The sequence below is a fragment of the Tiliqua scincoides genome, chromosome 9 (genome assembly GCF_035046505.1).
Source record: "Tiliqua scincoides isolate rTilSci1 chromosome 9, rTilSci1.hap2, whole genome shotgun sequence".
NCBI classification, from domain to species: Eukaryota; Metazoa; Chordata; class Lepidosauria; order Squamata; family Scincidae; genus Tiliqua; species Tiliqua scincoides.
Genome location: NC_089829.1, coordinates 4,207,471 through 4,232,892, shown reverse-complemented (window position 1 = coordinate 4,232,892; position 25,422 = coordinate 4,207,471). Strand labels below are relative to the sequence as shown.

Sequence of the window (25,422 nt, the reverse complement as noted above, 5' to 3'; positions counted from 1 at the left end):
CTTTGTTGTCTTCAGTCATACTGCAATTAAATCACCTTGGCAAAAACATGATGTCAAATGTCAGTTTTGGGGGTATCAAGAGAGAAAAATTATGTACAGTTTTGTGCAGGTTTCTTTTATAGTAACACAAGTACTAAATGTCCTTTGCAGAGTAAAAAGAAGAAGAAGACTGACTTTATTCCCTACAGGGATTCTGTGCTGACGTGGTTACTTCGGGAAAACTTAGGTACGCTGCTGTAGAGGATTGTTTCAAACTGTTTGTCAATTTCCTTTCTTTGTTTTACCTTTTGTTTGTTCCCAGGTACAGTAACGTACTGCACAGCCAGTCTTTGAGACATTGTGTAAACTACCATTTTCATTAGAGTCTGGAAAAACTTAGATTTAATTTAATTTTTTAAAAGCAAACTTGAAGTTCTCTTGGTTCTGGAAAAAAAAATTGATTGTTGAGTTCAAAGCCTGAGACTATTTATTTATTTATTTATTTATTTATTTATTTATTTATTTATTTATTTATTTATACAAGCATTTATATACCGCCTTTCTTTGGTCGTCAGATTTCTCCTCAGACTTTAATCCAAGGCAGTTTACTTAGGCAGGCTGTTCTAAACCTTACAATTGAATAGTTCTAGTCTTTCATAGAATTCCTTGTTCCAGCTGGATTCCTTCCCGGTCTGGCCTCCTGAGACTAGATTTGGTCTCAATGGCAATTTCTGTGATCAGGGGAAAAGAAGAACTTGTAATTCCCTCATTTACTGATAAATTACTTTATCCGTAAAACTTGAGACAGTGGCATTCTGTCAGACAGTTGCCACTTTGGCTGTTCAACAGTGCTGGTGCTTATATTAAAGTGTCCCTTATTTCTTAGTTGCAGTATGCCCAATTTAGTCCACTCTTGTGGTCAACATCTAGCATCTTTGTTGCAGGACTTAGATTTGTAATTTGCTGTAATCCATTATTAGCCCTGGATGATTTAACTGGTCCTTGGCAGTGAAGCTTGGCAAGTCCAATTTAATCCAGATCTTTTCTGCCTTGTAGGTGGCAACTCCAGAACTGCCATGGTGGCTGCTTTGAGTCCAGCAGATATAAACTACGATGAAACTTTAAGCACTTTAAGGTACTGAATGTGGTGTGACAAATATTAGACTACCTGCCTTTTGCATCCAGCCCCTTCATGTGTGGCATGCAGTTTTGTGTGTTATGAGAGCAACCTGAGAGTGAATCGGAGGCAGGTATCTTCTTCCCCACCCCCCAAAAAGTATGCTCTTATTGGGATGCTAAAAACATGTATTTACTTATGTCGCACCATCCATGTATGTGGTGCATGTGTAGAGTGAAAAGACAGATCCTTGCCCCTAGGGGCTCACAATCAGGATATTGACACAAGGGAAGCAATGGGGAAGGAAGGAGGTTAGAGGTAAGGGCCAACAGGAGAAGTACAGGCAGTTGTTTCAGTAGCACGTACTTTAGCTTAGTTAATGTAGGAATGGGATGAAGGTGTGGTGCCAAAGTCTTCTCAGAAAAGATGGGTTGCGGGAAGGGATTTGAAGAAAGTGAGCAAAGAATTCTCCTGTAGGTGGTCCAGTTGGCAGCTTCAAGCATAAGGTGCAGTGAGGAAAGGAGGAGAAAGGAGAGAGCGAGGGGGCCCTTAGATGGTTGAGCGTGGGGGAGTCAGTAAAGCAAAGAGCACAGGCAGTGTTGTGGGACATGAGGGCTGAAAGACGGGGGGGCGGGTGCAAGGCCACGGAAAGCTTACAATTACATTGCAGAGCTCAGGATGGTGTACAGTACAGTGTTCTCTCCCCCTGCTGCCCCCTGCCTCGTCCTCACAACAGTTTCAGGGAAAGGGAGACTGACCCAGAGTTACTTGGTGAACTTGATGACCAAGTGGGGAGTTGATCTTGGGGTCTTCCAACTGTAGCCTGACACTCTAACCGTTGCACCACATGCTCTCAAGTAGGGAAAGCACCGTCTCCAGTTCATACAGAGACTTCAGTTTAAACTCCTTAAAGCAGTGTTCCTCAACCTTTTTTGTGCCACAACCCCCCAAAAATAATGAGACTTGGAACCCACTGCCAATCCCAACTCTGCCCCATAACCCCTACCTCCTGTGCCTTCACAACCAGCCTGTGAGGTAGCAACCTGACCAGGACTAGCCTTAGGAGCTATAGGACAGTGAGAAGAGGTTGTGCATGATTATATCAGAAACTCAGTTTTAATTAGGCAGTGCCATTATTGGATTGGATCCAAGCCCTCTCTTGTATAGGCTTTGAAAGGTTGCCACAACCCCCCCCCCCCAATGAGGCTTCATGACCCCATTGGTGTTGTGACCCACAGGTTGAAGAACACTGCTTTAAATTCACATAGGAAGGCACTATCCTCCCAGGCTTTTGTACTCTGTTCAGTTGTGACTTCTACGTGTATAGCAGAGTAGCTGCTTCTCTTGTAATAGTAATCAACTGCCATTATATTTGACTCTCCAGGTATGCTGACCGGGCAAAGCAGATCAAATGCAATGCAGTTATCAATGAAGATCCCAACGCTAAGCTGGTGCGGGAGCTGAAGGAGGAAGTTACACGGCTCAAGGACCTCCTGCGTGCTCAAGGGCTCGGAGACATTATTGACAGTAAGTGGATTAAATAGATTCTAGTTTATTCCTTGCTGTAGGAGTTAAACTCCTTACCCAGCTTCAGAGCAGAACAAAATCCAGGCAGTTGAGTGAATTTGAGGGAGAAGAGGAGGCAGAACTGGTGTTCCCCAGGGCTCATCACGGGCTTGTCATTCCCACAGTTGCAACTTGATCAGCAGATTTTCCTTCAAGCTAGAATTCCATGTGGAGCATTTGTAGGGAAAGGCAGCAAGATAACCGTGGTCCAACCAGTAGTTTGGCTAACCAGTAGGGATTGGCCTCTCATGTTATGAGACCGTAAAATATTTTCTGACAGATTCATCAGAAAACATGGATTCCACTGCCAGAAGTAAACTACATCAGTTGCAGCAATAGTTTTTTCCATCTAGTGCTTCCTTCATGTTCCAGCGGTTTTCTCTGCTAGTTTCAGTTCCAATGGCCTTAGCCCTTTTCTGCTAATATCCCTTTAGGTTCCACTTTGCATCTTCAGATATTGAGTAAATTGGAGAAACCTGGACCCATGGCCAGAATGAGGCTTATTTTAGTTTTTAGTCCAGGTAGTAGGAGGCTCAGGAGCTGACGCATCATCAGGTAAAGAGGGGGCAGACTTTGGCTCATTGCCTCAGGCACTGGAAGGTCTTAGATCTGCCCATTGTGTGGGTGAGTCAGTGCCTACTATTTCTCTAATGTAGAACTCTAAAATAAAAAACTTGTGAGAAAATATCTGATGGCTGTCACTGACTTGCACACAGGCACAGCCTGTCCATTGTGCAGGCGCGATTGCACTGGGCCAGCCGGGCTGGCTGTGTCAACATTCATGTTTCAATTTCTGGAGACACCTCCAGAACAGAATTATAAAAATTGGAGCTTAATAAGTGTACGTCCTATTCAGATTATGTATTTCCGTCTCTTCCTTACCCAGAAATAACTGTGGGCTGCTGGGAAGAACTGGGTGTGTATAATGCCTTCTCCATTGTTCCATGGTGCAAACCCTGGTCTCTTTGTGTATTACAGAGTACTCGTGTATTAAGGAGCAGAGACTCTAATGCACATCTTATGCACCTTGGTGTGTAGTTCAGCAGATTTGTGTTTTTTTTTTCCCTTGCTGAAGTGGTAAAAATGGATAAGAAGTGAAATAACTAGGATTCAGGCACTACTGCATATTGTGGGATAACCTGGCATTGACTATGCTGTTCCCACTGGTTGCCACACAACATGCAAAGAATTTCATGTGTCAGGATTACACATGCAATATTTAGGCCCAGTGTTTATGTTACTGGTGGACATGGTTGCCATGTCTCTGAGGCACTTTCTCATGCTGCTCCCAGAATACTTGAATAACGGAATTTTGTGGGAAGATCCTGCACTGGAACCTCAGGCCTCTTTGAAAGGTGCATCACTGATGGACGTAATGATACGATGCTTCCTTTCCGTGTAATTCTGGCACTCAAATGTTAGAAAAGCAATTTGGGACCCTTCAGTGAGAAACAGAGCAAACACTTCACCAGGAGCATAAGCATCTGGCCTCAGTGTGGTTGTGCAGGATCATTTACAATGTGGTGATCTTGTTTTTCCTTCTTTTGGGAGGAGGGGGAGGACGCTTTTAGTAGCATGGTTGAGAATGAGTCTTCTTGGGTGAGTTTTGAGAGGCTCTGAATTTAAGAATGAATGCTGAACTTTGACTTTTGGCCGGTGGGTGCTTATTTGTCTGCCAGCAAACATTCCTGGCTCAATGGCTACTGAAAAGGGCATACTTTGTATGCATGATGTGTCTTTGCTCTAAAAAGAATGGATTAAGGAAAAAAACCTCTTAAATGTGAAACGGCATTTGATGCGGTCTATGCTTTGGGTTCTAAAACGTTATTTGGAGGGGTGTTTTTGTTTTGTGGTGTTTTGTTTTTTTTTGCAATTAACCAGATAAACTGTTTTGAGTATGTTGAAAAACCAATTTCTATCCAATGTCAAGTCTTCTCTTACCTTCCTGTGTCAGCTACTTATCCTGAATATTTTACCCTTCTTGTATCTTTCCTCCTAACTTCCTCCTTCAGTTGATCCATTGGGAGATTTCTCTGGAAGTGGAGGCAAATGTGTGTATTGCGTAATTAATAATTTTGCTAATTTGGCTTTTGCTGGGTCAGCTTTCAGTTGAGCTTTGCACACCAGTCCTTGCAGGGAAATACCAGACAGAATCTTTTTTTGCATTGAATCCAACATGGTTTCATGAAACGGAACCTTTCTGAGGGCTGCCACTTTGGAGTTAGCTTTTGCAAAGCATGAAACAACAGCCTGTTTTAAAGAAAGAAAGAGAAATTCAGAGTGCGCTGCTAGACAGAGTGAAAATAAGGACAGTTATTTTGGGTTTTGTTTGGGTTTGAACTACCAATTTTTGAAACCATAGGTTTGGCTAGAATGTGTAGCTTATTGAAATAAGAGAGGTGTGTTTCAGAGAGGAAAATAGCTGTAAATGAAAAAGCCAGTGGCTTTTTGTTTCAAATAGTGTGTATTCCAGCACCTACATAGCTGGAAATCTCCTTTTTTCTGCACTTCCAAATCTGGGAATCTTTTATATTTAGGTAGAGCTGTGGTTTTTGTCTTGGTTTTTTTTACCCCCCCCCCCCATCTCCACTGAAGAATGGTATCTCCTAAATTTACTTCCAAGTGCTCAGAAAATGGAAAGCAATTAGGTAATGGTCTTGGAGAATATAATTCAGTAAGACAGTACTGCTTCCTCCTTGATCTCGTCCTATATTTCTCCAGGAAGATGGTTTCTTCTGTATAGAACTGTCTTTCCAGCAGAAATGAAATTTGATTGCCTTCAAGGCTGTGAAGACATCCAGAAACCTCAAGCGTGCTCCCCAAAATTGTGGAGAGCTGCAGTGGCGTAGCTAATGATCCTGTAGCCCAGAGCCAAGCTCAAAATGATGCCCTGGTCGTGATGTCACAACCGGAAGTGATGGGCTTTTTTAAAAACTGGGCTTTTTTAAAAACTGAAAATTGGGGGGAAACCTACCATCTCCCCCCAGCAGTTTGCCACCCACTTGCTCTGCTGCTTCTCCCCGGCCAGTGGCATAGCCAAGGCATCTATCTGCTACCTAGAGGTAAGGAAGATTTTGTAGCCCCCCCATGACAAAATTGAACTTAATTAATGCATAAAAAGTGTGACCCTTATTGGTTAGAGACACTGTCCTGGGGTGAAGAGGAACAGTTATTCTCCCCCTGCTAAATATAAGAGGAGCACCACTTGAAAAAGTGCCTCTTTACCCATTTAGCAGGGATAACTGTATTATGATCCATGGAAATGAGAGCTGATTCATATTAACACCTTATTGCAGTGTTTCTCAAACTGTGGGTCAGGACCCACTAGGTGGCTCGCAAGCCAATTTCAGGTGGGTCCCCATTCATTTCAATATTTTATTTTAATATATTAGACTTGATGCTCCCATGGGATGGGACTGCATTTGGGGGAATAAAAGTACAGGCGTGTACTTTTAACAAGCTACTATGTATACTCTTTTAAGAATGATAGTCAATGGGGCTTACTCCTGGGTAAATGTGGGTAGGATGGTTGCCTCGGATTGTGAAAAATTTTCCTGCTTGATGATGTCACTTCCAGTCGTGACATCACTTCCGGTGGGTCCTGACAGATTCTCATTCTAAAAAGTGGGTCCTGCTGCTAAATGCGTGAGAACCACTGCCTTATTGGTATCATGCTGTATCATAATATCTCATTGGCTCTCAGAACAATCATAGGTCAGTTTTGAGTTAAATAAATTGTGTTTTCATTTTCTAGTTAATTGGCTATACCTTTTGATAGAACACAGATATTCCAATGAGTTTTGTTTCCTTGCATTCTGCATTAAATTGCCTTTCCAATGATACCTTTCCAATACATGATGGTATTATTCGTACATACCAAGGTATGAATTTTGGCCACTGGTGTCAAGCTCAGTTTGTTGCCCCCCTAAAACTTGTTGCCCAGTGCAGCTGTACCCCCTGCTGCACCCCCTTAGCTACGCCACTGAGGAGCTGTGAGGGTCAGAAGTTGCCTACTATTTTGGAAAATGGATGTGGAGGCAGGCCATAAATCTTCATGAAGTAAGCACATTCTCACAACTCCATGAGTGTGTGCACGACAAAAGGGGAGGGATCTGCTGATGCATATCTGTCTTGAACAATTTGTGCAGGGCAATATATGTGATTCCGGAGCACCTCGGCTTTCGTTTTTTTTTCCTTGAAAAGCAATCATTTCTAGACATTATTGCAAATAATTGCATTGCTGAAATCTTGGTAGCCAGGCTGAGATATGCAGTGAGTAAGAGTAGGGCTTTAGTCCCCCTATAGGGTCTTGCCCCCCCCCTCCCCATGGTTAGCAAACTAGAGTCCAAAGTCTGAAAAGTAAAAGCCGGAAGATGAACCAACTTCTTCCTGTATACAGAAACTTTCTTGCCTGGTCACCTGAAAAGAGATTAGAAAGTGACCTTATTTATAGAATTATGTCTCTCCTTTTACTGCAAGAGGTTTAAAAGCAATGCTAGTAAAACCTCAATGTCATCCCATGAAAATGCAGTATTGAGCAGCAGTAAATCCCCCAAACAAAAACAGTAGAGTCAGCAGATAACAGCAGGTAGAAACCACTGAAATACCCAAATACTGTTAAAGAGGGTTTTGTTTCCCCCATTAGTCTGGGCAATTCAAAGTGCGAACCAGGCAGCTTGGCAAAGGGATTTGGGTAACTCAGGTTAAGGCCCTAGCTCAGTGATTCCCAAATTCTTTTTGACTGACGGCTTCCTTGACCTGCTAGGCCATTGGCAGCGGCTCCCCATTTGGGATGCAATCCTATACACTGTTTAGGATGGTGAGCTTTTTGCAAGGATTCCACAGCTCCCCTGGCTGGTTTCTGTGGGTCCCCAGGGAGCCACGGCTTACAGTTTGGGAGCTACTGCCCTGCCTATTAACCTGCCATTTGACCGAAAACACAGTGGAAGAGATCTGTCTGGGATTTCCTTGAGCTTGGATACTTGGCAGTGCTAAGTCTCAGCTTCTGGTTTCTGCTTGTGGTCATTTATTTGTTTTATTTGATGCTGCTTCCAGCTTGGTGACTTTTAACTCTTCAGTGAGCAGCTGCAGTGTCTTGGTGGGAGAAATATGCATGGCGCACGGGTGAGGCAGCTCTGTGCGTGTTGTGCGGTGGCTGTGGCAATTGTAAGCCCCGCCTTCTCCCCTGTGAGTGCATGAGTTGCCATGGGACATCCAATAAACTGTACCCTCGCTCTGCCCGCTTGGTGCATCCTGGCAGCTTTCTCATTACCTAATCTCTTCTCCCCCCTCCCACTTCTCTATTAGCAGATGGCAGTTTTCAAACCAACTTGCAACAGAACTTCATAGGTAGTCCTGTGGCACTCTATTAAAAGCTGCACATTTATGAGGTCATGAGCCTTCATCGACTCAGTCTTGCAGGGCTTATAAATGTCCAGTTTTTAAGGAGCCAGGGGACTTCTGTGTATGTGACTGCAACAAAGCAGTAGTCACCCCCTCTTTTGGAATACTCTCTAGCCATGCTGGGTTGCAGGAACAAGTGACATGCAGGATACTGGGCAGACAGTGCTAAATTTTTATCTGCTCACTTAGGGAAATCCAGAGTGGCCTTTGCAATCCATTCTTTTAACTGAGGGATTTAGTTGGGAAAAGTACATTCTGGGCCATAGCTCATTGGATGACCCCTACTTTGTATACAGAAGGTCCCAGGTTCAATCCTGGCCAACTCTGTGCAAGGTTGGAAAAAGACTTTTGTTCTGAAGACCCTGGAAAATCGCTGCCAGTCAATGTAGACAATACTGACCCAGTCAAACTGGTGGCTTGATTTTGCACTTTCATGCATTAATAATTTGTCCATTATTAATATGTAAATTGAGTTTAAAAATTACACATTTATCTTGACCTTCCTCTAAGGAGCTCAGGGTGGTGGACATTTTTCTTCTGCTTCAGTTATCCTTGCAACACTCCCATGAGGAAGGTTAGATTGGGAGATGGTGACTGGCCCATGTTCACCCAGTGAGCTTCCTTGGCCGTGTGGAGATTTGGAGCCAGAAACACCCCCCCGCCATGCACAATCTCCTTGGAGACTGATGCTCCAACCATTACACCACATTGTCTCTTAACAAATATTGAAACAAACTACTGCTCGTGAATGTTGCCTAAAACATGCCACTGAGGTAGTTGCCTCAGTTTCCCTCATGATAGGACACTACTTGTCTCTTCAGGCATTCTTCAGTGGTGTCTGGAGCTGTCATCTGAAATAGAATGAATAACTATAAAAGCCTTCTTTGGAAGCTTTTCCCCTGATACCAGCTGGTCCAAAACTGCTGTATCCATATCATTGACCAAAAAATAAATTACTAGTCCTGGGCAAATTTCAGCTGTGGCCAGCTGTTTTTCTCTAAATCACACTGATCCACTTTCTGCTGAGCTAACATGGTTTGGCCATAGTACCAAATTGATGCTTGAAATGCATCTTGAGTATCCAAGAGAAGATCGTAGCTACTTTAGAGGCAAGGGGAGAAGGCATTTTATGACTTCGCCATCTGTAAACCAAAAAGCCCTGCCCCTTAGTTGATGGCATCCTTCCATCTAGTAAGGAGGGCACATGGCAGGAAGACATGCCAGTGCGTGAAGGGAAGGTCCACTGAAGGAAGTATGTTTCAGAACTGCCATCTAGGACTGTTAAACTTGTCTGTGTTGCCGCTTACGTGCTATCCTCTTATACTGGTATTTCCTTCCTTTTCTCTGACCCCTTCTCCCCTTTATGTGTATGCTCCTTTTTCCTTTGCCTCTCTTCTCCCTGCTCCTGTATTTCTGCCTTCCCTCCTGTCTGTCTGTCTGTCTCTCTCTCTCAGATCTGAAAGATTTTCAGAACAATAAACACAGATACTTGCTAGCATCAGAGAATCAACGTCCTGGCCATTTTTCCACAGCATCCATGGGCTCCCTCACAGCATCTCCATCTTCCTGCTCTCTCAGTAGTCAGGTGGGCTTAACATCAGTCTCCAGTATCCAGGAACGGATCATGTCTACACCCGGAGGAGAGGAAGCCATTGAACGTTTGAAGGTACCACTGTTTCAAGTGCTTTTCCCACCCTTTGCGTGCCATATGAATAATAGGCATTGGGGCACCAGAAGAACACTGCTTGTGCTGGAGTGCCTGTCGCATCGCTTGTGATAAATGTATCATGATTTATGCTGGTGTGCTGAGCAGGTTCTGGAAATCAGGTGATCCCTCCAGCAGTCCTCTCTGTGCACTACTTAGCTGTGGTGTGCTGTGCTCAAGGAGCTCTCAAGTACCAAGAAAGCCTCTTTGGAACCTAGGAGAGCCAGCTGGCCACCTTCTAGGTATCTGCCTGTTACCGAGTCACACCATTGATCCGTTTCCATCAGTACGCTCTGCACTGTCTGTCAGCTGCTCTCCAAGGAAGGGTCTTTTTCAGGGACTTTGGAAAATACTGCCAGAAACTGAACTTAGAACCTTCTGCATACCAAGCAGGTGCTCTCTCTCAATGCTGGGGTCCCCGTCTCAGTCGGATTTGAAGGGATTAGAAAAGCTATTTTCAGCCACTGTGCCGTGATACACTGGTGTTCCGTGGATGGTCCGCAGGTGTGGTGTGGGACTTTGGGGAGGTTCATTTATTAGTAGGGCAGATGGAGGATTTGAGCCCACTACCAGCAGCATGGTGTGCCTTGTCAGTGGTCAGAAAAGTGATGGCGTGCCTTGTCAATGTGCTGTGAGATGAAAAAGTTTGAAAATCACTGAATTAGAACTTTCATCTTGTCAGCCAAAGTCTGGTTCTGTTCACAGGCCAGCTCTGCTCCAGATGAAAGATGCAAAGGCCTCCTATTCTGATCTGGTGATTGACTTGAATGTCTTCAAATGCAACTGCAGGATGCACATCTGCGGTGCCATTTGTTCCTGCTTTCTAGAACTTGGCTCCCATGTCTGGCCACTTGAAAAAGCGTATCATGCTTACAGTGTGACTCCAGGGGTAAACTCTGTCCCTCCTGATCAGCTCTAGAGAAGAAGGCTGGGGCTGGCAATTGTGGTACTCCCAAAAATGCAGAAAACGCCAGCTTCAAGAGTGGGGGGAAGACCAAGGCCCAGCTCATCACCCTCACCACAGGGTGACAGAAGAATCGCCTCAACAAATTCCTCTGTCAGAATTGAGAAAAATTGTGAACTTTGGTCCACAAAGGTGGAACCCTTGTGGCCAAACTAGATATGAAGGTGACAGACAAGTGTCTTCATTTGTCTGCCCCTTTTTGACAAGAAGCAGGGGAAAGAGAATATTTGACAGTAGAAGGAACACATGAGAAAGGGGCGATGAATCCTTTCCCCTTCTGTGCCTGATCGCCCTTTCATCCGCTGGTCCAACCACTTTTTTTCCATTTTTGGCCTACTTTCAATATTGGAACTAGAAAGGGAAAATAATGGCTAGTGCAACCAACTTCAGGGAGATGGGAAAAGGTTCTCATCCCCCTCCTTGTGTTTTAATTTTACTGCAAGACCCCAAGTGTCTGATTTATTGTGGGGCAGCTTTATATTCTCAACCCTCAGTCAAGGACGTGTCAGTGTCAAGTTTCCCTTTCTAGAAAACAGACGCTCTCATCCCCCAGTGTAGAAGGATTGAATGAGAGGCTTCCAAGGCACACGCATGCTTTAAATTTGCAAGGGAGTGGAGAGACTTTTTGCAAGTCAATCTTCAGTCCTTCCTCAGTTGACCGATGTTTTCAAGGCAGAGCACTGAGACCTGTACCTGTAAACTAAAAATGTGAGACACGTAGAATACCGTGCTATATGCAGACAATAGAGGCCTTTGTCCCAAATCTGTGTGCTGGCTTGGACCGTATCAAACAAAAGGGCACAACACTGACAGGCTTTATGTTCTGGTCTTGCCGTGGCCTCTCTCTTTCCTCCCCCGTGTTTGGGCATGTGAGGCGGTGGGCTGGTTATGCACTGAATGTCTGTGCTGCCCCTCCCCCCAGCTTTCTCACCCTCTCTGAAATTCGGGAGGGGGATCTGGATGGACTAGTACACATCCACACAATGAATGTACACACACATGCACAGTCGGTGCCGTTGACATGGAGATGGCGGCACTGCCTCTCTGGTCGCCTGGTGCTCTGGCAGTAAGTGTCGCTTTTGCATCAGATCCAAAAATACACTTGGTGTCTAGGATAGGTGGTTGGTGAGTCTTCCCCCTTGCTCATTGGTATTCAGGGCAGCATCTTCATCTTTGAATGAGAGGGAGAACAGTTTGCTGAGGCAGTCTATTCTGACAAGTTAATGATTGAGGGTGCCATGAACTTTAAAATAATGGAGCCGTGGAAATGAGCATATTATATCTCGCCTCCCAGTGGAATTGCAGTAGACTCCCAGACCAAGAGGCTGTTTTGTGTGCAAGGGACTCAAGGGACTTAAGGCTCTCTTTTACTCAGGCATCTTTTCCGCCTGTTTTTTCATCTCCCGCTCTGCTGCATTCATCCTTGTTCCGTGCATCCCAGATCTGCTCTTGGCGTTAGAGAAGCTGCCCTGTTCATCAATTCAAAAGGGTAACAGGAGTGGGAGAAACACGCCTTTACCCCCTCCGTGCTGAGGAAACAAAGAGTCGTTTGTGTGCAAGCTGCTGAACATGCTGTTGAAGAAAGGGCTTTGGCAGAATTATCCAGGGAGGGAAACTGCTGATGGCATTGGACTGAAATGCTTCTACAAGGTCCAGGGCCTGCATGGCTTGCCCCAGCATGGGTTATTTTGAGTCTTGGGATCATTCATCTGCTGGGGGGGGGGGTGGCTTGCCCATCACATATAGGTCAACCTTTCCTAACCCATTTTTCACCTGACGAGTCTTCCAGAGCAGGTGATATAGAATCACTGCTAAGAGCAAATCATTTAAACAAAGAAAAATGATTGGGTTGTTGTGGGGGTGATTTTCCCTTTTTGCCCTTATGAAGGCTCCTGCTGACCTCTGTGAGGGGAGGAGGAGCCTAGTCCCAGCTGGAGAAGCAGCATGAAGAGACATGGCAAGGGCAGCATCTTGCCTCACTCATTTCCTTCACTTCAGCATCAATAGCTTAGAGCAGGGGTGCCCAAACCCCGGCCCGGGGCCACTTGTGGCCCTCGGGGACTCCCAGTCTGGCCCTCAGGGAGCCCTAGTCTCCAATGAGCTTCTGGCCCTCCGGAGTCTTGCTGGAGCCTGCACTGGCCCAATACAACTGCTCTCAGTGTGAGGGCAACTGTTCTTCCTCTTGCTTGAGCTGGGGGATGAGGGCTTCCTCCACTGCTTGCTTTTTCACATCTATGATGCTGTAGCAGCAGCAAAGGAAAGGCCAACCTTGCTTTGTGCAAAGCCTTTTGTAGGCCCTGAGCTATTGCAAGACCTTCATTCATTCATATGTTCCATCTCGAATATACTCATTCATGTAAATCTATGTAGATTTATTCAGATCTGTGGCCCTCCTGCCAAAATGTTTGCGCACCCCTGGCTTAGAGGAAGCCTGACTGAGTTGAGGCTGAAAGATGTTGCTGGAGTTCCTGGGTTTAGCCAAGCGCAGAACAGTGACAGCTGGCCCAGTTGACAATGTGTACTTTTGTTCCTGGCCTGAGATTGAGCCAGAGGGGTGTAAGGAGCCATGATCAGAGCATGTAGAGTTGCAGCTTGCTTTGCTTCCCCTCCAGAGGGTTTCAGAGAGGCTGAAATCCATGATGTATTCAAACTGGTGGTCAGTATCATTGTTGGTTCCATGGGCGCACAGTGGGAAGAGTCAATCCAGATTCAATCTGCTGACTCAAATAAAAAACAGGAGTGCTGTGGCACCTTAAAAACTAGCCTGCTCTCAAGTTCTTACTTTTTGAGTACGATAAAAAAAGGAACAGTTAGGTAACTGCAGTGGCCACTTTCCAAGCTGGTGCCTGCTATGGAGGTAGAAGGGCCAAGGAAGACTTGAAGTTCACTGATATAATTGCCAACCTCCTAAATGAAATGGAGCTTTCTGAAAGGTGCCAGGTCCACACACAAAGTCTTTGTAACCGAACAAGGAATTGGGTCGGGGTCTTCCAGGTGCAAACTGAACCGTCTGTTCTTCAGATTGTTTTTTATGCTGCTACTTCATTTTGCAATTGTGCTAAACTTAAGTAACTTATGTCAAGTAGCCTAGTGGGATGTCACACATAGCCCCATGCGTACCACTGTTTATGTTGTTCTTTCTTGCAGGAATCTGAAAAGATAATTGCAGAGCTGAACGAGACATGGGAAGAGAAGCTGCGGAAAACGGAGGCTATTCGAATGGAGAGGTTAGACACGAGAAATTGCAACTACGATTTCAGTTATGAGGTCTTTAAAAGATCTTAAGGCATAAAATCTAGGCATGGGGCAAGGTTCCAGCCAGCTCTTGCTTGACTGTTAGCTTCTTAAAGTGGAGAAAGGAAAAGTCAGTGATGAAGAAGTAGTTAGGCAGAAAGATGAGTGGTCTAGCTGGAGAGAGGCCTGCTAAGGATTCAGAGCTGAACTGTGGGCTGTTCTTGAGCCCAATCCCTTGCCCTCTAGGTTTCAATTGTAGCATTTGAAGAGAGCCCAGATAGTTGAAGTCAGATGTGCAGAAGGAAACCATTTGAACTAGAGTTACAGCAAAGCAACCTGTCACCCTTCTTTACGGTTTCCATGAAGTCACATGTAGTGGAGATTATCTTGCTTTACCTCTCCCCCCACCCCCACTTTCTGGTTGTGGGTGCAGGTTGATTAGGAGAATTTGTTCTTCAGAGTGGATTTCTCCTCTCTAGAAGTACCAGGGCAGAAACTTCCAAAGCTCTGGAAGTTTTGGAGGCAGGCCCTGCACACGCATAGAACTCCTCTGCATGGGTCTACACAATCGTTCAGAGAACAACAGTTATAGGTAAAGCAACCAGTTGCTGTAGGCCCTCCTAAACGGAGGTCCAGTAGCCAGTCTGGGTAGCCAGCCTAGAACCTTGGAACCCTTAACCCAAAGAAGCTCCAGCCAGAACTTCTGGCTCGTTGCTCAGCTGCCCCGTATGGCAAGCTACTGATGGCTTGCTGAGCCCAGAGCCAAGATTCCTGGTTCTAGTCCTGGAGACACCTGGGTAAGACTGTAATTCCTCAGGAAACATTTTGTTAATGTAAAGTTGGAGAGATTTGTTGGGGAGTGGAAGAAGGTGTTCTCTGTGGTGTGAGAAGATTTTCAGCAACACGGAGTTGTATGGCTGAGGGGATCGAGACAATAGAAGGGAACACTGGAATCTGAAGAGCTCTTTAGAGAAGAGAAAATTCATGAGTTTTCAGTGCAAGGTAGATCTTATCGAAGCAATTCAGAGCCATTTGGAGAGTTAGAGGTTCCCAGGGGATTCTGTTATAGTAAAAAAATCTAGCTGCCTTCTAAATAACTTTGCTTTTGTATGTGCTATTCTGGGATTGGAGAAGGAGTATGAGATCAAAAGCACCCTTGCAAGAAAAATATGATGTTCTTCACAGTTGTAGCAGCTACTGGGTAATGTTTAATGTCCCATAGCCACTCTGTTTTGTTATTATCCACCCCATGATACACTGGGGTGTATCTCTCTCTCCATCACTTGCCCTGAATTTTGTAGCTGCGTGATAAATTCACTTCAATTATTTTTACCATCTTCTCTCTGTAGAGAGGCTTTGCTTGCTGAGATGGGAGTTGCCATTCGAGAAGATGGAGGAACCCTGGGCGTTTTCTCACCTAAAAAGGTATGCAGTGTTTTGGAATTATTTCATAAAGACCACCAATACTCAGCAAGTTCCTGGACTCATAAGGGTGTGTTTTGTCACATCTTCTATGGATCGGATTGAAAGAACAGTGAGTGGAAGGAAGGTAGCTGCTTCTATAACTATTTGTGACTGAACCTACACGTGCAGTACTATAGAATGTAGATTGTATTGCAGTTCACTTTCATTTGTGCAGGAGGTTGTGGAGTTGGATGAGTGTCTTTGGTTTTAGTTTCACTTTTCTCAAGCTGCAGGATAAGGTTTAAAGCAGGCCTTCTGCAAGTGGGAGATGACCTTCCACTGAAATGGCTGTTGTGTACAAGCTTCCCTTTTCCCTGATGGATATGCTTATGGGAAAAGAAATTCATTGGCAAGCCACCTGATGGAAAATTTAAACCAACCATATTATCGAATGACAATTACAATAATGACCTGGAAAGTCTTTAGTGAGTGATACTAGTTGTAAGCGTTTCTGGAATCATTCCTAGCTTTGATGATAGGACTGTCTGTGTATCGTGCCGCTTTTGCATTTTCACAGTATTTTGCTGTGCAAGCCCAGCCAGCTAGAGCTTTGCTAGCCAACTAGATGGGATGAAATGGTTGTTAGTACTGTCACTGTACCGTAACAGATATTCTTGGGAGAAAAGGAGAAGCCTGTGTCTACAGAAAATCTAGCTGATTGTCTTTTGGTATAGTCCAAACTATAAGGCTGTTGTGGTTGCCTTGTGGAAAGTATAGCTTGGAAATTTGCTCATAGAAGTTTGCCCATTTACTTCTTGGTTATGTCAGTGCAGCAAGACACCATCTTAAGTAGCAAAGCACTTGCACCAGTTGTTCAGCCCAGATTGGCTAGCCAGTAGCAGAATTCTTTGTGCTGCCAGTTAATGCCATCCGTTCACATCTTCTTTTTCCTTGATGTCTATTGCCATATGTCTTTTCTGTGTTGGGTCCAGACTTTAAACCTTTATTCTACTTCCCTAAAATGTAGACTATGGTTAGAGCTGTCACTACGTAGTGGGCTTGGTGACTGAGGATTGCACTAAAAAATACCTTGGAAATGTGGTTGACTTCACAAAGATGTATAGGTCCTGCAGCATGTGAGAAGTAATGTCTCGTTAGTTATCAGCTACTGGATTTGGTGCCCTTTTTAAAGCCTAACAACCTGAAGGTGGCTTCTGATGATAAAGCCTTCAAAGTTGATAGTGTCATGACTTCAACCTGTGATGTATTCAGTCTCTGCAAGAAGCTTGTCGTGAGAAGGCTGTAGGTCATGACCCACCAGCCCAAGAAGCTCTGCCACAGGCCCCTTGACAAATGTGATAATGACCCACGTCTGGTTTTGTGATCGCAACCCAGAAGTGGGTCGTGATAACATTTTTTTTCAGTGTTTTGAGGTGTGGGTTGCCCTACAGAGTGAGGCTACAGAGTGCCCTGCAGAGTGAGGCTTCCTGCATCATCTCCGGAGGACACTGCAGACAGGATAAGTTTTTTTAAAAAAGCTCGTGTTCCTGGCAGCAGCATGATCATTCTGATTGCGTTGCTGCCACCCCCCTGCCCCCAGCAGTACTTACCTCACTTTTCAAATTCCCTTTGAATTTGAGAACCACTGCTGTAGGTCATGTGAGTGAAATGGATCACCCCCACCTTTCCCCATCCAGATTACATAACTTCTGCAACAGTAATGCATGAAATTGATCATTCTTAGGCTAGGCAGTGGTTTAGCTAGGGCGGTGGTTCCCAAACTGGAGGTCACAACCTACCAGGGGGCCCGGAAGAAGGCTATTCCCTCTTAAGAGGAATGGGCAAGAAATTGGCAGCAACGTGATCACCACAACTGCATTGTTGCCAGGAGGAAAAGGGTTTTTTAAACTTACCTTGGGTCGCTATGGTTCTCCAGAGGGTATGGGGAGCTTGTGACCCCCTCTGCAGCCCTCCCCTGCCTTAAAAGTACTGTAAAAAGAAAACAAAAAACAGAAAAATTTCCAGTTTTGCAACAAAAACAGGAAGTGGTTCCCCCCCTTTTTACAGTACTTTGGAGGCCTGGGAAAGGCTGCAGAGGAGGTCACAGGCTCCCTAGACCTTCTAGAGTGCTGTAGTGACCCCCCAGGTAAGTTTTAAAAAGCCTTTACTTCTCGGTAGCAGCATAATTGTGGTGATCGCATTGCCCCCCCCATACAAAGACTTACAGGGTTCTCAAACTCCAAGCCGAACTTTGAGAATCACTGAGCGTAGGGGTTTAAGATCTGTCTTTGCTAGATGCCCCAAGGTGGGCAAAGAATTCAGAGCCAGCAACAGAGTCTGTCTCACTTTCCAGACTCATGAGGATCCAAGGTAATGCAAGGGAAGTCTCAGTTTGTAAGCTCTGCTTTTCTTTTATGAATGGGACCTGTCAGTCATCACCATGGTGGACATTTTCCTCCCATAAGCTTTCTCTTTTAGCTCCCCTTTCTCTCTTTTTCCTCCTGTTTCTCTCATGTTCTGAATTCTCTCTGTGTAGATCTTTCCTCGGAGGCCATCAACTCTGTTTGATGACACTTTTGATGCATTTGACCAGGTTTGTTTGTGAAAGCTCTTTTGGAGAAAATAGATGCTTAGGTAGATATTCCTACCTGTGGAATAGACGATAGGAATTCATTCCCTCTCTTCCTTGCCTATTCTGTCCACCTTGGTGGTCTTGTTATCATCTTCCTGCGTGTTACCCTTTTGTTCCTTGCAGTTCTTATAGTTTTTTTGTGGTGTACTTGGTAGCTGTAGCTATGGAAGTACTGGAATCCTTGGTAACAAACCAGTATTACTCAATTTCTATATGGATCTTGGCTGCTGATGTCCATCTTCATGTTCTGACTCTCTTGTTTTTCCTCTTATCTGTGCTCGCTGGCATCCCATTGGCTAGATTTTCACTCCAAGACCATGTGACTTGTTTGCTGATTCCAATGGGGTATTCTCACCAAAGAAGGTTGGTTTAGTGATTGTAGGAGCTCTAGGTTGAGAGTTGTAGCTGAAGAGATGGCTGTCTGCTTGTAGCAAAAACAGAAGTGTCAATATTTCCTTTTAAGGAAGGAAACATGGAATACAAAGTGTCTGGATAGTTCCACATAACGTATCCTGGTTTGGAAATTTACTAAAATCTGCGGAAGCTGTTAGACTTTTCTCAGCCAATGTACTTGCTCGCAGACTTTTCAGGTGGAAATGGTTTCTTCTTCCTCATTCAGTACCGTTTCCCTCCCTGGTGCTTAAAAGTTCCATTTGTGGCAAGAGGGAAGCATCTTTAATTGGGGACCGGTGTGCCCAGGTGAAGCTACTAGAAACCTGACTATTGCCAGTTGCCAACCCCTATTAAGTACAAGATTCTGTTTCTTTCTCTTAGTCTTTCAGACTCGTAGATTCTTTCTCTTAGTCTTTCAGACTCGTAGATTCTGTTTCTTTCTCTTAGTCTTTCAGCTAACAAATCAGCCTACTGACGTCACTTCATTGTCTTCCTCCCTATTATATTGGTCCATTTCTGCACTGAAATAATTTGCATTTATTCCTAAAATGATTGACTTGGGGGTGGGGGCTAACTGAAGTTACCTGAGTACATTCATTTAATCAGGTCCCTTCACAGGAAGTGGCACTGAGGGAAGGGAAGTTTTGATTAAGACTTTGCCTTCTTGTTTCAGACTCCTCATCTCGTAAACCTCAATGAAGATCCGCTTATGTCAGAGTGTTTGCTCTATTACATCAAAGATGGTATAACCAGGTAAGCTTCAGTGCTGCTGCACATGAACACCTTCCACTTTGAAGCTACTTCTCTCCCCTTCTGAGGCAAATCCAGTCATATTACATACTTGGCTGCCAGGCAAAAAACATGTACTTAATTATCCTTGTCTTTGTTTACGTGGATGGCATTTATTTTAATTATTGGATTTGAAATCACAGGAGCTTTTTCCCAACTGTGTATTGACAAGGGAGACATGATAGAGGTTTTATAAAATTATGCATAGTGGGAAGAAAGTGGATAGAGAGGCTTCCCTCTTCATTATGCTAAAATTCAGGGTCATCTGAAGAAGTTGATTGGCATCAGGGGTGGAATTCAGGGTGGATGCAGGTAGGCCCATCTTGCCTAGTTTTTGTTTCCTTAGGAATCTAAGTATGTAACCTTTTTTCTTTGTTGGATCAACACAAATATTCCAAAATTAAATTTTAGTTTAATTATTTTAATCAAGTGTTGTGTGCGTATGTATACATGAATGAATGCACTGTCTTGTAAATCAAGAGCCTTAGAGGTTTTTATCATATGTATATTTGGTTCACCTCTTGACCTGTGTACTAAATGCAGCATGATGATCTGTGGGCAATAATATTATTTACTATCAAGCAGTGTTGCATGAGAATTCTTATAAATACATTCTGGTGCCTGCCCACATGCATGCACAAACTGACATTCTTGAATTTTTTTAATAAATCTTTTTATTGATTAAAAAAGAAAAAAGACAACCATGCAGCAATTAAAAGTGAAAAGTGTGAACCTAATGCTTTTAGCGCTTTTGTATTTCTAACTATTTGATTGTTATTAGCCGCCTTGGGTGCCCTTCGGGGAGAAAGGCGGATTACTGATCTAATAAACAAACACACTGCAGGTAGTAAGTTAGTAAGTTTATATAAGAGCAGGAAATAAAAGGGACCAGGGTGTAGCACTTGTTAAGCACATCTCTCCACAAAGCTAAATGATTGTCAGCAGGAATCAAAGTTGATACATCCTTGTCTACATAAAAAGTGGGGGGGAGGGGCATTATGAAATGTTTCTGGTTTGGTGGACTCATTAGAGAGGTGACCTAAGTAAGCTTTTCTGCCAGTTCTATTCACCATATTCTTTTATGCCTGGAATTTAATGAGAGGAACTGTGATGCCACCGTAAGACAGTTTCTAGTCTGGCAGCAGTTATCAGAAAAATAAGCAGGTGTTTACTGAAGGTATCGTGTTCTTCATAAACCATTCATAAAAAGGGCAGACATAAGATCTGTACAGATTATTGCACCCATAGTTTGGGAATCTCAGCAAACACCTCACTTCCAAAACTAGGAAATCTACAAGACCACCACATGTGGTGATATGTGTCCTTCTGAGAGCACCCTTCCCAGCACGTGTGGGAGTTTAGTTGCCTGTTATACCTTGAGAGGGCATCAATACTAATGGAGAACCACCTTCAAAGCATTCTCTGTAATGATAACAGAGACTGATTTAAACAGTTGTTGGTGCCAGTTGCTACTCTGGAAATTAGAGCACCCTGTTTGTTGACCATAGGGTTGGTCAGGCAGATGCTGAACGGCGTCAAGACATTGTTCTGAGTGGGGCTCACATCAAAGAAGAGCACTGCATCTTCCGGAGTGAGAGGAACCATAACGGCCATGGTGAGTTAAGATCGCTTATTGGTTTGCTATCTCTGCTACTTTGTCCTTTGATGGTATGCACACCAGAACCAGGGGACATCCACTAAAATTGAGTGTTGGGACAGACAAAAGACAATATTTCTTTACTCAGCATGTAGTTAGTCTGTGGAACTCCTTGCCACAGGATGTGGTGATAGCACCTGGTCTAGATGCTTTTAAAATGGACAAATTTCTGGAGGAAAAGTCCATCACGGGTTACAAGCCATGATGTGTATGTGCAACCTTCTGATTTTAGAAATGGGCTACATCAGAATGCCAGATGCAAGGGAGGGCACCAGGATTCAGATCTCTTGTCTTGTGTGCTCCCTGGGGCATTTGGTGTGCCACTGTGAGATACAAGAAGCTGGACTAGATGGGCCTTCAGCCTGATCCAGTGGGGCTGTTCTTATGTTCTCGCAATGAGACTTGCCATTGACCAATTTCCTTTTAAATGGGCATGTCGCAAACTTAAGGGGGGGTTTGGGGTGCTCAGAGTTCATGGCTCTTGAACCTTAAAGCCCTCAAGGCCCCTGCTCAGTAGTACTGCCACCACCCTGTATGTGCCAGTGTCTCACTCCAGGGACACCAAGACCTTCTAGGCTTAATTCTATCCCTTGCAGGCACTGAGCGCTTTCTCCAATTAAAGCTTCAGTCCTCAAATTACTAGACCTCAATGAGTACTTGGTAGCTTGCTGAAAGACTAGGCAGGATTCTGAACCTTTGTCCCCAACAGGCAATGAAACAACTTAGTAAAAGAGATTTTAGTTTATTAAGTACATGTATTAAGTACTTAATACTTTATGTATTAAGGTTACATAAAGTTACAGTAAGGCAGCAAATGCTAGAGGCATAAACATCTAGGAAACATATCAGCAATAAAATAATAGCTAGCTGGCTATCTCTGTTAGTCCCTATCTCTCACCTGGGTCAGTTACTCTTGTAGATCTTTTAGCCCCAAGGCTACCTATGAGGCCAGGTGCCCATGGTAGACAATGGAGCTCGCAGCATGCAGGATGTTGCACCCAAAAACTCTGTTCAAGAAAGACACGGACACACCCCTTGGGTCTCATTATTATGCTTCTCGTGCTAATAGTGCTGAGGTGACTTCATACTTATTTAGACTGTCCAATCAGAAACTTTTAAGGAGAGGACCTTCTTAAAGTTGGCCTGGTTGCTAGCCCCTCCTAGTTCTTACCCCTCCCAACTAGCTGCCTTCCATTCCAGCGCCCCTCAGCCTACTGAGGTGTTAAACATTCCAATGGGTTGTAATTCTTTTTGTCTGTCCTTTCTAGCCAGCAAAGGAGAGACAACAATCTTTTTGTTTGCTCACATTCTTGCAGCTAGGGACTGCTAGCCACTTCTCCGTTACTGACTTAGTTTGGTTCAGGCTTCTACTGCCAACCTAGGTCTAACACGTACATATTCATGATAGGGCAGAAAGTATACAGCTTGTCCCTTTCTATAGTTGGGCTGGTCTGCCATTTTCTTGGCCATGTAGCTTTAGCTTGTTTCATCCCAGTTGTGGCAATCCTTGCTTCACAGGATTTTGGAGTGTATTTCTGTTCATCCCCCAGGATACATCCCCTTTTCCCTGGGGCAGATAACCCCCCCCCTCCATCCTTGTCACATTTCTATTACTATGATGTCTCAAAGGCCCTATTTTAGTTGTCTGAAGGAGATATTTGAGCTTGGGTTACCCAGAGTTTTCAGCCACTTGGGACCAATAGTGACAGAAGTATCTGTGATTCCTCTCTAGTTATTGTTACTCTGGAACCTTGTGAACGTTCAGAAACCTACGTCAACGGCAAGAGGGTCATACAGCCTGTCCAACTGCGCTCAGGTAAGTGGTATTGGAACTTGAACAACTCTGCTGGAAATAATACTCTAAGAACTGACCAAGTTTGATAAACCTGGGTGGTTCCCAATAGAGCAGTGATTTTCAACCTTTTTCATCTCATGGCATGCTGACAAGGTGCTAGAATTGCCAAGGCACACCATCAGTATTTTGACAATTGACAAGGCACACCATGCTGCTGGTTGGGGGCTCAAATCCCCCAATGGCCATACTAATAAATGACCCCAAACTCCTGAGGCACACCTGCGGACCATCCGCGGCACACCAGTGTGCCATGGCACAGTGGTTGAAAATGGCTGCGATAGAGTGTCATTTTGAAAAGTGGATCCTGGTGCTAAAAAGTTTGGAAACCGCTGATCTAACAGCACGTGCTGGCTGTCAGCAGGTGGGAAAAGAAAAGGCACTGTGGCTGCTTTGTTGCCTGCTGGGCTCTTGAAGATGGGCATGGTACAGGGGTCCAGTTCTTGAAAAGTGGAAGACTGTGGTGGTTGTGTGAAAGCATATCCTGAGTGTCATCCTTTGGTTGTGCAAGGGAAGACATGGCAGCCATCTCTTGCCTAATCATACATGGAGGAACAGTGATGTGTTGGACTTCCACAGTCCACAACTATAGGCTGCAGAGTTAAGTTTGGGGATCTCTGCATCAAATACCTGCTGGGTAGTTTAGGAGGCCTTTGGCAGAGCACTGACTTTCAACCAGCATTGACAAGTTTAGTGAGTGTGCTTTGTTACACTGAAAAATTGTTATAGGCAAACAATGGGCTGTAGGTTTGGTGATGTTTGAGTCCTGAACTTTCATGGACGTAGTCAAATATCCCAATTTCTTGGCTGCTGTGTTTCCTTTTTCTTCTTTTAAAGAAGTGTAACTTCCTCATGAGCCCATCTTTTCCTCATCATGACTATCTTCAGCCTCAGCGTTTCAGAGGTAGCCTATCTCTGAATGTCAGATGCAAGGGAGTGGCAACAAGATGCAGGTATCTTGTTGTCCTATGCGCTTCCTGAGGCATCTGGTGGACCACTGTGAGTTGCAGGAAGCTGGACTAGATGTGCCTTTGCGCTGATCTAGCAGGGCTCATGTCCCAGAGCTAGATTTTTATCCTTCGCTGCTTCTTGCTGTGCTTTAAAAATCACTTTGTAAACTGCCTGGAAATAACATGGCTGATCAGACCTCAGCCATTTTTTGTGATCATATAAAATCTGTCATTGTTCTAGCCTATAAAAATCCCATTGGTAGTAATCTTTTTATTGCTTATCCAGGAAATCGCATCATTATGGGTAAAAACCACGTGTTCCGTTTCAACCATCCTGAGCAAGCCCGGGCTGAGAGGGAGAAAACACCATCAGCAGAGACTCCGTCCGAGCCAGTAGACTGGACGTTCGCTCAGAGGGAATTGCTGGAGAAGCAAGGGATTGATATGAAGCAGGAGATGGAGAAGAGGTAATTGATTTGTGTGATGACACCCCTTTCCTTTTCCTTTCCTTTCCTTTCCTTCCAGTTGAACCATAGTATAGCATCACCTCTTTAAACAGTGCGAACTGGCTGTTTTTGCTTCTTGTACAAATGTGTGGTTAATTTAAACAACCTTGAAAAAGCTAGTTGACCATACTGGGATGTAAATGTCACTCTGAGTCCAATCCTATGCATGGCTATTGAGAAGCAAGCCCCATTGTGTTCTGTGGGGCTTCCAGGAAGTGTGGGTAGGATTGCAGCAATCGGCACTTGAGAGGTCTTCACAGAGCTGTTTTCTTGTCTGCTTGCAATCAACTCATTTGCTTCTAAGAAGCGCTTTTTCTGAAATGGAGCATTGGCCATGATTTATTACCTAGTGGTAGGATTCTGATTTCTCCAGAATCTTTTCCACCTCCTGCCCCCAATACCTCCAGTCCCATGAACATGACAAAATAAGTTTCTATAAACTTCTTTGTGGCTTACGAGACATTCTGGCCAGGTGTGGAAGATGGCTTTTAAAGTGGGAGCAACACAAAGACTTGTCCACTGAGGACATCAATGGCTGTGCTACCTCTCGGCTTCAGATGCAGTCTGCCTCTGAATATCAGTTGCTGGGAATCAATAGCAAAAGGGATCACTTTGCATACCTGGCTCCCTTTTGAGCTTGACCAGAAAGTGCTGCACTAGATGGAAGCTTTGGTCTGATCCACCAAGTCTCTTCTTGTGTCCTTCTGTCCTGAGTGCCCCCTCCCCCCAAGTGCCTCGATATTATAGCCTGACAGTTGTGGTCTGTGTGATTGACTTTTGCTTCTCTCCCCAGACTTCAAGAAATGGAGATTCTGTACAAAAAGGAGAAAGAAGAAGCAGATCTCTTACTGGAGCAACAGAGGCTGGTAGGTGTTGATCTTCGTGAGCTGTCTGTATTGCAGAAGTGACATGGTGCCCTCCTTGACCCTTGAGGACAGGATATATGCTTGGATTGCTTGTACCTTCTGTTAGTTGTATCCTGCCTTTAATGTCCTACTTTTGGCTTTGAATGTAGCATGCCTGAGGGAAGGCAACTTGCAAAATCTCACCCTCCAAGCAGATCCTGAATGCAAGCAACTCTAACAGAGAGCAGCACAAGTGTTGACCCATCTTTAATGGCTCAAAAAGAAGGCCTGTGGATTTGTCTGAGTTTTGGCTCCCCCCACACCATCTTTTCAAATTGTTTTTGGGTGGCCTCTGGTTACAGTTGCTATGGAAATTTGCCTTCATTTTGTCTCGAATTGCCACTTTTTGGGTGCTGCTAAGAGATG

The 25,422-nt window shown here is 44.5% G+C and overlaps 1 protein-coding gene across 3 annotated transcripts in view; it reads left to right on the top strand.

Moving 5' to 3' along the window:
- The window catches only part of KIF1B (kinesin family member 1B), a 157,063-nt gene that overhangs the window by 53,658 nt on the left and 77,983 nt on the right, over window positions 1-25,422 (top strand). For all 3 annotated transcript variants that reach the window (XM_066636883.1, XM_066636880.1, XM_066636881.1), the window contains exons 10-20: window positions 151-226; window positions 1,036-1,114; window positions 2,481-2,623; window positions 9,598-9,731; window positions 13,882-13,961; window positions 15,318-15,393; window positions 19,071-19,150; window positions 20,695-20,801; window positions 22,576-22,659; window positions 23,932-24,112; window positions 24,945-25,017. In XM_066636883.1, coding sequence (XP_066492980.1) covers window positions 151-226; window positions 1,036-1,114; window positions 2,481-2,623; window positions 9,598-9,731; window positions 13,882-13,961; window positions 15,318-15,393; window positions 19,071-19,150; window positions 20,695-20,801; window positions 22,576-22,659; window positions 23,932-24,112; window positions 24,945-25,017 — 1,113 coding nt within the window. The remainder of the gene's footprint in view (window positions 1-150; window positions 227-1,035; window positions 1,115-2,480; window positions 2,624-9,597; window positions 9,732-13,881; window positions 13,962-15,317; window positions 15,394-19,070; window positions 19,151-20,694; window positions 20,802-22,575; window positions 22,660-23,931; window positions 24,113-24,944; window positions 25,018-25,422) is intronic.